At 47.1% G+C, this 14,152-nt stretch overlaps 1 protein-coding gene across 1 annotated transcript; it reads right to left on the bottom strand.

Annotated features, from left to right (window-relative positions):
• Positions 1-7,560: 7,560 nt before the first annotated feature.
• On the bottom strand, positions 7,561-9,517 carry LOC136394936 (peroxisome biogenesis factor 2-like). Its single transcript, XM_066368819.1, is given in 2 exon segments — positions 7,561-9,235; positions 9,237-9,517. Coding segments are annotated over 2 exon segments (963 nt in total). The 5' UTR covers positions 9,387-9,517; the 3' UTR covers positions 7,561-8,422.
• Between the last annotated feature and the right edge of the window lie 4,635 nt (positions 9,518-14,152).

Below are 14,152 nucleotides of genomic sequence, written 5' to 3'. Positions count from 1 at the left end.
AAATCTCTATCTCTCTCAAATAATTTTTTTTAATGGACAAGAAATTTGAATTAGATGTATCACAAGCCTGACCTGCGGTGGTGCAGTGGATAAAGCGTCCACCTGGAACGCTGAGATTGCTGGTCTGAAACCCTGGGCTTGCCCTGTCAAGGCACATACAAGAAGCAACTATATACGATGAGTTGATGCTTCCTGTTCCTGCCCCCCTTTCTTACTCTCTCTCTCTCTAAAATAATTATTGTAATAAATAAAACCATTTAGTAAAAGGCGAAAAATTTATGCAATCTGAAGAGAAACCAGAGTATTAATAAAACCATTTAGATGTATTGCAAAAAAGGATGTCTAAATCTAAAACATTGGAAAGAGTATTTGACTTTATTAATTAATCATCAAGAAAATATTTATCAGAAACACTCAAAAAGACTGAAAGTGCCTGACCTGTGGTGGCACAGTGGATAAAGTATTGACCTGGAATGCTGAGGTCACCAGTTGGAAACCCTAGGCTTGCCCTGTCAAGGCACATATGGGAAGCAACTACAAGTTGATGCTCCCTGCTTCTCCCCCACCCTCTCTCTCTCTCTCCTTTCTCTAAAATAAATAAATAAAATCCTTTTTTTTAGCATGGGGGTGGGGACAAACAGGGACAGACAAGCAGGAAGGAGAGTGTAAAGCCAGTTGCCAAAGCCACCATCACAGCCACCTGGCCCATGCAGGTTGTAATTGGATTCAGACAGTCGGTAAAGAAACAACAAAGCCAAAAACTGGTGGGCCATCACCTTTAATCCTAGCTTGCACCCGGCGGGCAAGTAAAAACACACACTGGGCTCCAAAACCCACTCATTCAGTGCTCACAAAGCTACTGACTTTATCCGAGTTTCCTAGAATCAAAGGTTTCTAGCTCACCAGACTTATTCACCTCTGTTCCCCATCTCCTTCCTTCTCCCTGCACAAACTCTGCACAAACTGGCTTCTCACTCAGCATTCCACCATCTTGGCTGCTTCTCCTGGCCCCCACGTGGCCTTTCTCTGCTCTCCTCTCTAATGCTAATCTCAGGAACCAAGAGAGCAAGCTCCCGGTCTGCCCCACTTTATAGTGCAGAAATCAAAACCTTTAATCCAATATACAAAAGGGAAGTCTCTGATACAAAGTCCACCCCACATCAAAAAGGGTGGGAAAGGCTTGATCCTAAAACCAAACTCCAGGCTACAAGGATCCTACCTGCCCACAGCCCGCCCCAACACACATTAATACAACCACGCCCATCCCAAGCAATCACCTGGGCGACAAGCTTCCACGTGGGCAGCGCCATCTTTTTTTTTTTTTTTTTTTTTTTTACAGAGACAGAGAGAGGGATAGTTAGGAACAGACAGACAGGAACGGAGAGAGATGAGAAGCTTCAATCATTAGTTTTTCACTGCAATATCTTAGTTGTTCATTGATTGCTTTCTCATATGTGCCTTGACCGTGGGGTTACAGCAGACCAAATAACCCCTTGCTCGAGCCAGTGACCTTGGGTCTAAGCTGGTGAGCTTTGCTCAAACCAGATGAGCCTGCGCTCAAGCTGGCGACCTTGGGGTCTTGAACCTGGGTCTTCCGCATCCCAGTCCAACGCCCTATCCACTGCGCCACTGCCTGGTCAGGCTGTGGGCAGCGCCATCTTTAACAAAGTGAGCATAATATATTTTATCTGCCTAACAGAGAGAGATGAGAAGCATCAACTCCTAGTTAGGCACCTTAGTTGTTCATTGATTGCTTTCTCCTATGTGCCTTGACCAGGGGTCTCCAGCCAAACCAGTGACCCCTTGCTCAAGCTAGCAACCTTGGGCTCAAGCCATCAAACTTGGGCTTTAAACCAGAAACCTTTGGGCTCCAGCCAGTGACCATGAGGTCATGTCTATGATCCTGCACTCAAGCAGGATGAGCCTGTGCTCAAGCCAGAGACCTCAGGGTTTTGAACCTGGGTCCTCTGCACTCCAGGCTGATGCTCTATCGACTGTGCTACTGCCTAGTCAGGCTGAATAAATAAAATCTTTTTTTTTTTTTTTTTGTATTTTTCTGAAGCTGGAAACGGGGAGAGACAGACAGACTCCCGCATGCGCTTGACCGGGATCCACCCGGCACGCCCACCAGGGGGCGATGCTCTGCCCCTCCGGGGCATCGCTCTGTGGCGACCAGTCACTCTAGCGCCTGGGGCAGAGGCCAAGGAGCCATCCCCAGCACCTGGGCCATCTTTGCTCCAATGGAGCCTCGCTGCGGGAGGGGAAGAGAGAGACAGAGAGGAAGGAGAGGGGGAGGGATGGAGAAGCAGATGGGCGCTTCTCCTGTGTGCCCTGGCCGGGAATTGAACCCGGGACCTCTGCACGCCAGGCCGACGCTCTACCACTGAGCCAACCGGCCAGGGCCAAAATCTTAAAAAAAAAAAAAAGACTTGCCTGACCAGGTGGTGGCGCATTGGATAGAGCGTCGGACTGGGATGCGGAGGACCACGGTTTAAGACCCCAAGGTCATCAGCTTGAGCGCAGGCTCATCTGGTTTGAGCAAAGCTCACCAGCTTGGACCCAAGGTTACTGGCTTGAGCAAGGGGTTACTTGGTCTGCTGTAGTTCCCTGGTCAAGGCACATATGAGAAAGCAATCAATGAACAACTAAGGTGTTGCAATGAAAAAAGCTAATGATTGATGCTTCTCATCTCTCTCCGTTCCTGTCTGTCTGTCCCTATCTATCTATCCCTCTCCCTGTCTCTGTAAAAAAAATAAAATAAAATAACTGGTCATGTAGCTCAGTTGGTTGGAGCATCATCCCAATACACCAAGGGGTTGTGGGTTTTTTCTTTTTGTGGCAGAGACACAGAGAGTCAGAGAGAGGGACAGATAGGGACAGACAGACAGGAAGGGAGAGAGATGAGAAACATCAGTTCTTCGTTGCAGCTCCTTAGTTGTTCATTGATTGATTTCTCATATGTACCTTGACTGGGGGCGGGGGGGCTACAGCAGACCAAGTGACCCCTTACTTGAGCCAGCAACCTTGGTTGGGCTCAAGTTGGTGAGCCTTGCTCAAACCAGATGAGCCTGCGCTCAAGCTGGCAACCTCGGGGTCTCGAACCTGGGTCCTCCACATCCCAGTCCAAAGCTCTATCCACTGCTCTACCACCTGGTCAGGCTTGGGGGTTGTGGTTTTGATCCCTGGTCAGGACAAATGCAAGAAGCAACCAATAAATGTACAACTAAGTGGAACAACAAATAACTCTCTCTCTCTCAAGTTATTATTATTATTTAAGATTTTATTTATTTATTTTTATTCATTTTTTTAGAGAGGAGAGAGAGAGGGAGAGAGAAAGACAGAGAGAGAAGGGGGAGGAACTGGAAGCATCAACTCCCATATGTGCCTTGACCAGGCAAGCCCAGGGTTTCGAACCGGCGACCTCAGCATTTCCAGGTCGACGCTTTATCCACTGCGCCACCACAGGTCAGGCATTTATTCATTTTAGAGAGGAGAGAGAAAGAGAGAGAGAAGGGGGAAGGAGCAGGAAGCATCAACTCCCATATGTGCCTTGACCCAGCAAGCCCAGGGTTTTGAACCAGTGACCTCAGCATTCCAGGTTGACATTTCACCCACTGCACCACCATAGGTCAGGCTCAAATTAATTTAAAAATCTTTTTGTTAAATATAAAAGACTGAAAATATCAAGTATTGGGGAGAATGTGGAGCAACAAGGACTCTCATGCAACAAGAACACTTATACGCTGCTGGTGGGAATGCAAATTGACACACCACTTTGGAAAATAGCTGTCCATCTGACGAAGTTTAATATCTGCATGACTTGTGAATCAGTATGTACATGCACACACCCATATGAATGTATGCACATGTACTCCAAGAAGCATGTACAAGAATATTCACAGCTCCACTATTAGAAATAGTTCTAAACTAGAATCCCAAATGTCTATTGACAATAGAACAGAAGTAATACATGCTTACAATTTCATTTATACACAATTGTTAAAAAAAACAAAACTCAACCAAGTAAATTTGGAGATCTAATTGGTTTTATTAAGCAATTCACAAATTGGGCAGCATCCCATTAGCAACTAGAAGGGTGCTTAGAAAGGTTGTACAAAATGAAAAGTTTTTATAGGAGAGAGAGGGTGGGACTAAGAAGAGTCAATTATTTCAGGCAAGGTAACTTTCCCTTAGGCAGGGTGGTCTTATCAAGCAGATTAGTTTACTAGTGTGGATCTGGAAATTCCAAACTGACTGGCTTAAAATTCCATTCCTGTAAGAAGCCAAAACTGCAATTAGGTTAGGTATTAAATCTAGATTTGAGGAGAGGAGGATTGGGGGAGCTGGGTGAAAAGGTGATGGGATTACAAAGTAAAATTGGGATGTGAGGCCTGACCTGTGGTGGCACAGTGGATAAAGCGTCGACCTGGAAATGCTGAGGTCGCCGGTTCGAAACCCTGGGCTTGCCTGGTCAAGGCACATATGGGAGTTGATGCTTCCAGCTCCTCCTCTCTGTCTCTCTCTCTTTCCTCTCTAAAATGAATAAATAAAAAAAAAAAAAGAAAAAAAAAAGAAAAAAAATTGGGATGTGAGGGCAATCTGGCTGAGACATCTGTCACTTCATTGATCACCAGGGTTGATCTGGCTGATCTGGCTGGCTAGGTGAGTGACCCCTTTCTCTCTCACCCCTCCATGTGCGTCCCTCCCCACCCTGCACTCTAGGTTAAAGAGGACAACCTTCCCCAATAGAGGAAAAGACCGTTCTTTGGTCAAGGGTATACGAGTAGCTGTACTCTCCTGCTAGAACCTCCAAACAAGCTCTCAAGAAGTACAAATTAGTAGTTACAGATAGTCACAGGGATGTAAAGTACTAGATAGGGAATATAGTTAATATTATAATAACTGTGTATGGTGCCTGATGGGTATCTGAATTAACTGGGGGGTTATATAATTGTCTAATCACTATGCAGTACACCTGAAACTAACATAAAATCATATTGAATGTCAACTGTAACTGGAAAATTTTTAAAAAAAAAAATTAGGTTTGGTGTATGGCCAGTATCCACGGCCACCATCACAGCCGCCTGGCCCATGCAGGTTCGCATTAGATTCGGACAGACAGTAATGAAACAATGGAGCCACGAACTGGTAGGCCATTAGCTTTAATCCTAGCTTGCACTAGGCAGGCAAGAAATACACACACTGGGCTCCAAAACCTACTCATTCAGTGCTCACAAAGCTACTGACTTATCCGTTTCCTAGAATCAAAGGTTTCTAGCTCACCAGACTTATTCACCTCTGTTCCCCATCTCCTTCCTTCTCCCTGCACAAACTCTGCACAAACTGGCTTCTCTCTCAGCACTCCACCATCTTTTTTTTTTTTTTTTTTTTTTTTTTTTTTTTTTTTACAGAGAGAGAGTCAGTAAGAGGGATAGACAGGGACAGACAGACAGGAACAGAGAGAGATGAGAAGCATCAATCATCAGTTTTTCGTTGTGACACCTTAGTTGTTCATCAGTTGCTTTCTCATTTGTGCCTTCAGCAGACCGAGTAACCTCTTGCTCGAGCCAGCGACCTTGGGTCCAAGCTGGTGAGCTTCTGCTCAAACCAGATGAGCCCGCGTTCAAGCTAGCGACCTCGGAGTCTCAAACCTGGGTCTTCTGCATACCAGTCCGACGCTCTATCCACTGTGCCACCACCTGGTCAGGCAGCACTCCACCATCTTGGCTGCTTCTCCTGGCCTCTTCCACCTGGCCTTTCTCTGCTCTCCTCTCTGCTCTCTTCTCTAATGCTAATCTCAAAAACCGAGAGAGCAAGCTCCTGGTCTGCCCCACTTTATAGTGCAGAAATCAAAATCTTTAATCCAATATACAAAATAGGGAAGTCTCTAATACAAAGTCACTTATCTGAGGCATGATGGGATTGCACCATCCCACATCAAAAGGGTGGGAAAGGCTTAGTCCAAAAACCAAGCCCCAGGCTACAAGGATCCTGCTTGCCCACAGCCCGCCCACAACCACATTAATATCACCTGGGTGACGGGCTTCCATGTGGGCAGCACCATCTTTAACAAAGTGAGCATAATATATTTTATCTGCCCAACATTTGGTATCATAGGCTTTTAGCACAACTAACACTTTAGGTCTGTGGTTTTCTCTCTCTCTTTTTTTTTTAATTTTTAATCACTTTTTATTTTATTATTATTATTTTTTTGTATTTTTCTGGAGTTGGAAACAGGGAGGCAGTCAGGCAGACTCCGCATGCGCCCGACCAGGATCCACCCGGCATACCCACCAGGGGGTGATGCTCTGCCCATCTGGGACGTTGCTCTGTTGCTACCAGAGCCATTCTAGTGCCTGAGGCAGAGGCCATGGAGCCGTCCTCAGTGCCCGGGCCAACTTTGCTCCAGTGGAGCCTCGGCTGCGTGAGGGGAAGAGAGAGACAGAGAGGAAGGAGAGGGGGAGGGGTGGAGAAGCAGATGGGCGCTTCTCCTGTGTGCCCTGGCTGGGAATCGAACCCGGGACACCTGCATGCCAGGCTGACGCTCTACCACTGAGCTAACTGGCCAGGTCTGTGGTTTTCCCTTTAACACAGTTTTTTTTAAAAAAGCAACATCAAATTTTAGTTTGTTCATTGAAGATCTTAGTGTTACGTTCAGGTCCAGGACTCATTAACAATAAGCCTCAATTAGCCAGGTTGAGCTTTAGGTGACCCAGGGCCAGGGTAGTTTCCGTGACTCTCTACCTGAGTGATCCTGATTAATATCTTATCTCCATCCAACACTGGGGCATCCTGACAGTCATCCCCCATCACTTATTTGAACATTCTCTACTTACCCAGCATTGCCCTTCTCCCCCATTGTTTAAACAGTCACAGGTAACAGAAGTTTCCCCCAGAAATACAGCCAAACTCAGTCCTATACAGGATGCTTTTCATCCTCTCTCTGCTGACGCCACTAGAGTCTCAGCCCACCTGTTTGCAGATATATAAAGTAAACTTCTTATAAAATTCACCAGGCCAGGCCCTGGCCGGTTGGCTCAGTGGTAGAGCGTCGGCCTGGTGTGCAGAGGTCCCGGGTTCAATTCCCGGCCAGGGCACACAGGAGAAGCGCCCATCTGCTTCTCCACCCCTCCCCCTCTCCTTCCTCTCTGTCTCTCTCTTCCCCTCCCGCAGCGGAGGCTCCATTGGAGCAAAGATGGCCCGGGCGCTGGGGATGGCTCCTTGGCCACTGCCCCAGGCGCTAGAGTGGCTCTGGTCGCAACAGAGCGATGCCCCGGAGGGGCAGAGCATCGCCCCCTGGTGGGCAGAGCGTCGCCCCCTGGTGGGCGTGCCAGGTAGATCCCGGTGGGGCGCATGCGGGAGTCTGTCTGACTGTCTCTCCCTGTTTCCAGCTTCAGAAAAATACAAAAAAATAAATAAATAAAATAAAATAAAATAAAATTCACCAGGCCTTGTGCATCCCTCCTTTGGTGACCTAACATTTTGGACTTCTCAGCTCTAATAATAATAATAATTAATAATTAATAATGATAAAATATCTTTTTTTTTTGGTGTAACAAAATCTTGACTTTATTTAATCCATTCAAATCTGCAATCTAAGATCACCATTCAGTTCCTTATTTACATTCTTATCAAACTAGATTGCTGATAAAATGTTAAGACTGTATGCAGACCATGGGTATTAAGAAAGGAAGCAGTGACTCTAGGAGGGAACCGGTGTCCAGCTGCCCGCCACCCACCATTCCTGTACCAGCACCTCATTCACCGTGCTGACACTGACCTGCCTCCTCTCTCACTTAGGTTTACGTGGTTCACGTGAGGGGATGTCACCCACATTTGAGCTCATTACAATGAGCTGCTGGACTGGACTGAGCTGTCAGGCAAGATGGCCTAGTCCAGTGGTATCAGCAAGCTCGTAGGACAAAAGTCTGCAGTTTCTCATGGCCATCACTCTGCCTGACAATGGGGACAACAGGCTTCAGAGAAAAGCTTAAAATTACAACTGGGCCATCAGATCAGAAGGTTTAAAACAACAGGGTCTTATCACTGTTGGAATATGATGTTATAACACCATGTCTGAAAATAAATGCATGCTCATCCCAAACCTTTCATTTTCACAGTCTATCCTTTCTCTAGGTAGTAGCAGAGCGAAGAAGCATTGCTGGTGGTCACCTGACAATTATTCTTGACATTAAAAACTAAACACAATCATTAAAGAAAACACTACATTCCCATTTATAGATTATATTTAGAATCCTGTGGATTGCAGTGATTAGACTGTAGTCATGACTGGCAAGGAACAGAATATGATGGCTGAGAAGCACTTGTTCTTGGGAAAGACTCCTAACTGGCAGACTCAGGGTGACTAATAGTAAGAACTTAAACGTAACACACTTTTCCGCAGAGGAAACCATTTTAGCTTCTAAAGAGCATTAGCTTCTGACATCTCAATGCTCGACTTCAGCGGCTGCACACTGTGCATCTCTGTCCCACACTTCGGACAGGCAAAGTACATGTCAAACAGGAAGCTGCTCTTTGCACAGTAGTAGCAGAAAATATGCTCATAGCCTATCGTGTGGGGCATGGTGGGCCACTCTCCACACAGGGAACACTGCTTGCCGCTGGTGGCCAATGAACTGTCACCGTTAGGAGCACCAGTAACCAGGATGCACCACAAAGATAACTTGGCTTTCAACTTTTGGACATTGATGAGCCGTAAGAGAAAAATGAGAAACTCTGCAAAACCATGCCAGAGAAGCTCCCTGTTCATATAGTCAAAGCCCACCTCACGGACGTGCTGGGGCTTGCAGAACACGGATCTAATGCCTAGGAGACGTTCCGTCAACGGTGCAAACTTGCCCCTCTGGAGGAAAATTAAGAAGTTAATCAACCCCCCTAACTTCAAAAGTCCGACCAGAACATTTACACACTGCTTGGCTTTCCCAAATGATGCGAGGTGACGGTTTCGAAACAGGTCGTAGCAGCGTTCGTCTAACCATGTCCCGCCAACTGTGCAGACAGCATACCAGAGCTTTTGGTTTTTACTCGGCGGCTGGTATCCCAAGGTCAGGGAGAAATCATTCTTGTACTGAATATTTAAAACGGACTGTCCCACAGTGGCGTTTTTACAGTAAACAGTGAATCGCCACAAGAAAAGCCACAAGAGGGTTTTCATCTCAGGTTCAAACCGAGCTAACAATCCTGGCTGGAAGATGTGGAAGCACTGAGTGAGTGACCTGGGACCAAAGCAGCTGCTCCAGGGCCTTGTTCAGTTCAAGCGCGTCCAGCTGACTTATTCTGAGCACCCTGTGAGTGCTCTTCGCCTTCTCTTCTCTGGAAGCCATGCCTTCTCCAAAGGGCTCTTTTCTCCCTTCCTGTAGCTCCATCAAGACTTCTAAGCCTGAAGCAGTGGGGATTGTGGCTACAAGTTCCTCTGTGGAACTCTTGCCTCATGCTGGTCAGGAACTTGGCAGTCCGCGACACGCCCCGCTCCACGGAACTTGCTCTAAGAAGCGCAGCTCTCCCTAGCACAGGGGTCTCAAACTCGCAGCCCGCCGAACAATTTTGTGCGGCCTGCAGACTAATCCACGAAGTTCAAAATATTTTGGATAAAATTAAGTAAGCCTAGGGGCCTACTTGTATTTTTCATTTCTCTAGCATCCTAGCTAGATATTAGCTTAGTTAACAGCAGTTGTGATGCGAACTACAGTTTCTGGTCGTTTTGTGACACTGAGTAAACTGCATGTACGATTGTGCTTGTTGTACTGATTTTTTTTTGTTTTCAACTGCAGTGAGAAAAGTGTTGCGTAACAGTTGCCTTTTGTAGACCTAGTGTGGCCCGCTGAACGGCTGTGATCTTGCTCTGCGGCCCACATGCTGAGTTGAGTTTGAGACCCCTGCGGCCTAGCAGAACCTGGGAAGCCCATGCCCCCGGAAGTCACGGGCTTCCAGGGTGACGCCAGACCCGGAAGTGTCCAATAAAAGTGGGGGAGGGAATTAAACAGACGAGAACTCTGCTGTGGCGTGAGGCAGAAGGCCCGGGAAGGCCCAGCAACAGTGAACATCGACGATCGAAGGGCTAAAATATCTTATTGATTCTGTTTTTGCTGGAGAACCCTGACATATACAGATTTTCATTGGTATTGGGAATGGTTCTAGATGAACAGAATTTTAAATGAGTTTTCTGAATTGGTTCTGAGGTTTCTGGTATTTGTTCTCTAATCTGAATAGATTTAAAGTTGCTAACAACTCTATTTCTAATAATGAAGAGATGGCATGCTCTAGCATAGAGACACGAAAAATATCACCATTGCTTACTCCTTCCTAACCAACCGCTTGTAAGAAGCAAGGATCTGGTGACTATGTATAAGATACTTGCTACCATTTTTTGGCTAATTAACAAAAATAACAGAATTAGCTGGTTGCTACTATTGTTACTGGACAAAGTAAGGAAAGAAAGAATTTAAAGATCCAAACTCTTAGCTCAAGTGTCACATAAATGACCTGAAAGCTTTCATGTGTGCCCTCAGGAAGACCTTTATCATCTGTAGCTGCACAGCTGAGGCTGCTGAAAATCAAATGGTAGAATCTCTGGCTAACTGTCTGGATTACAACAGAAATTGAACTCCCAGGACATTGACTGGGAAGGAATGAGACCTTGAAAGTTGGAATGGGGAAATGTGAGAAGACCCTGATGACGTTGGGGATATTGAACCTGTTGTTAATAAGAAACAACAGCCCCAAGATGTACTCACTTTTGCTAAGCCCCACCAAGACCTAATACCGCCTGACCAAGTGGCGGCACAGTGGATAGAGCATCAGATGGGGACGCTGAAGACCCAGGCTCAAAACCCAAGGTCGCGGCTTGAGCGCAGGCTCATCTGGCTTAAGTGCAGGGTCCTTGGCTTGAGCTTGTGATCATAGACATGACCCCAAGGTCGCTGGCTTGAGTCCAAGGTCGCAGGCTTGGCTGGAGTTCTCCAATCAAGACACATATGAGGAAAGCAATCAGTGAACAACTAAAGTGGCACAACTACAAGTTGATGCTTCTCGTGTCTATCCCCCTCTCTCTCCTTCACTTAAAAAAAATTTGAGTAACTAATTTTCTAGGCCCATTCTATTAAGAGAAGAGATTAAGGCAACCATATCAGGTGTTTCCTTGGGAGAACACCTACCTTGATGATGCTGTCCCTGCAGTCCAACACTCGTTTAAAAGTTTGGCTGGGATCTCAATGTCCTTTTGAAGCTCTCTGGTCTTGACTTCTCGAAGAATGGTTCTCCATTGTGTGTTGATCTTAGCAAGATTCAGAGCGCTATTGTGCTCCTCCTTGGCCAGCTGGTCCTGTGTGAAGGAATAAATACACCTGTAGGACGTCAGGGCCACAAGCCCTGATACAGTACAACAAACAACATCACACTTAGTTTGTCAACTGACTCCTTTACCTTTGTCTTTTCTGAGGGACCAGAGCTCCTGATGGGCAACGCTCAGGTAGTTCCTGTTCTTGTTTTGACCGGGTCTCAAGTAAGACAGAACAGCCCATGACATTTTAGGGAGGGGAAGGGTGAATTTCCTTTAGTGTGGAGGCACCAGAGCAGGATGCTCTTTGTAATGATCCATCTCCTGGGAGACTATCAGAATTTCAAACAGCTGGGATGGCTGATAGCACCTACTGTCCCAGCCCTGGGGCTCAGTTGTGACTGCCCAAGCTCTATACTACAGCCCCTCTTCCATGCTTCACAGAGAACTGCCCCTCCTCCTGGATACTGTTGCCTAAAATCAAATTATATTTGCATCTGAATTTTTCCGGAGAAGCCCAATCAGGCGGTGGCACAGCAGATAGAGTGTTGGACTGGGACACGGAGGACCCAGGTTCAAAACCCCGAGGTGGCCAGAGGTCACCAGCTTGAGCGTGGACTCACCAGCTTGAACGTGGGATTGAGGAGGGAGCAAGCCTCCCTCCTGCTTTGAGAGAGGAGAAACCAGAAGAATACAAAGGAAAGGAGCCAGCAAGGATAACTGAGAGTCAGCCAGTTATAAATTAACTACATTCTATAGTTCTCTAAATGGTTGCTTAGAGCCACTTGCAACACAAAGCAAGAAAAGCAGTATTTGTATGTAGCTACAGCCAGTGATCTGGAAACCCTTCCCCTTTGCTGACCCTATCGAAACTCCTCCACCCCTCTCCTTGAGTCCTGGGAAACTTTAAACAGAGGAATCACGTGCCCATTGCTTGGATACTGTAAAGGTATATAACCTGTAAGAAAACCTAATTCATGGAGCTTGTGCTTTGGTGCTACTAGTCTCATGTGCTCTTCAGGTTCCTAATAAATTCTCCTTCCTTCATTAATTAAGTTGTCTGAGTGTCTCTTTCATTGGGGTCGTTTTCTTGCAACAGGATCATTGACATGACCCCATGATTGCTGTCTTGAGCCCAAAACTTGCTGGCTTGAAGCCCAAGGTTGCTGGCTTGAGCGAGGATTCACCCCCCCCCCCCCCCCCCCCCGTCAAGGCACATATGAGAAAGCAATCAATGAACAACTAAGGTGCTGCAACAAAGAATTGATGCTTCTCATCTCTCTCTTCTTGTCTGTCTGTCCCTCTGTCCCTCTCTCTGTCTCTGTCACACAGACACACACACAAAGACCTAATACCTATTCTAATTGAAGTTACAGCCTCTCCCAGGAGAGATATTTTAAACCAATCTATTTGGAATATCCTGCAAAGCACTAGAAAGGTAACATGCCGGATAAGACCCCCTGCCTTCCCCTTAAGAAAGATGCCCTTGCCTGAAAGAATCAACCTCTTTGGTTTTTTCATTTTAAAAAAATAAAAAATATATAAATTTTTGTTTTAAGAATCTTTTTTGCTGACCCGTGGTGGCTCAGTGGATAAAGCATCAACCTGGAGTGCTGAGGTCGCCAGTTTGAGACCCTGCGCTTGCCTGGTGAAGGCACATGCAAGAAGCAAGTTCATGCTTCCCATTTCTCCCCTCCCCCATCCCTTTTTTTTCTCTCTCTCTCTCCTTTCTCTAAAATCTATAAATAAAATCTTTTTTTTAAAAAAAAGAATTTTTTATTTTATTTTATTTACTTTCTCCTCCCATCTTTTTTCTGACTATAAAACCTCTCATTTTTGAACAACCCCTCAGAATGCCCTTCTAATTGCTAAATGGGATGCTGCCAGACTCATGAATTGCTTAATAAAGTCAATTAGATCCTCAAGTTTACTGGGGTTAACTTTGTTCTTTAATACCCTAAATTCTGATGAGTCTTTTCTGTAAGCAGAAAGGCCTCCTCACAAGCACCTGAGAGGACCAGTCCTACGCTGTCGGAGGAACAGTGACAGCCTCCTCTGAGGCACTGGCCACGCCGGGACACAGTGACAGCCTCCTCTGAGGCACTGGCCACGCCGGGACACAGTGACAGCCTCCTCTGAGGCACTGGCCACGCCGGGACACAGTGACAGCCTCCTCTGAGGCACTGGCCACGCCGGGACACAGTGACAGCCTCCTCTGAGGCACTGGCCACGCCGGGACACAGTGACAGCCTCCTCTGAGGCACTGGCCGTGCCGGGACACAGTGACAGCCTCCTCTGAGGCACTGGCCGTGCCGGGTGACGCCGAGTCTCCTCGGGAGCCGCCGCTGCATCTCTTTCTACACCTCTAACTGCACGCAAGGCCCAGCAGGCCCCTAGAGGCGGGGTGCGAAGGGTGAGCACTGAGGAGGTGCACTATATTTCAAAATACTGTGGACAAAAAAGGAGTTCTGCCTGACCAGGCGGTGGCGCAGAGAACAGAGCGTCGGACTGGGATGCGGAGGACCCAGGTTCGAGACCCCAAGGTTGCCAGCTTAAGCGCGGGCTCATCTGGTTTGAGCAAAGCTCACCAGCTTGGACCCAAGGTTGCTGGCTCGAGCAAGGGGTTACTCGGTCTGCTGAAGGCCCGCGGTCAAGGCACATATGAGAAAGCAATCAAGGCCCTGGCCGGTTGGCTCAGCGGTAGAGCGTCAGCCTGGCATGCGGGGAACCCAGGTTCGATTCCCGGCCAGGGCACATAGGAGAGGCGGCCATTTGCTTCTCCACCCTCCCCTCCTTCCTCTCTGTCTCTCTCTTCCCCTCCCGCAGCCAAGGCTCCATTGGAGCAAAGATGGCCCG

The sequence above is a fragment of the Saccopteryx leptura genome, chromosome 2, assembly GCF_036850995.1.
Source record: "Saccopteryx leptura isolate mSacLep1 chromosome 2, mSacLep1_pri_phased_curated, whole genome shotgun sequence".
Taxonomy (NCBI): Eukaryota; Metazoa; Chordata; class Mammalia; order Chiroptera; family Emballonuridae; genus Saccopteryx; species Saccopteryx leptura.
The sequence above is the reverse complement of the archived record's forward strand: the minus strand, read 5'-3'. Positions and strand labels throughout refer to the sequence as shown.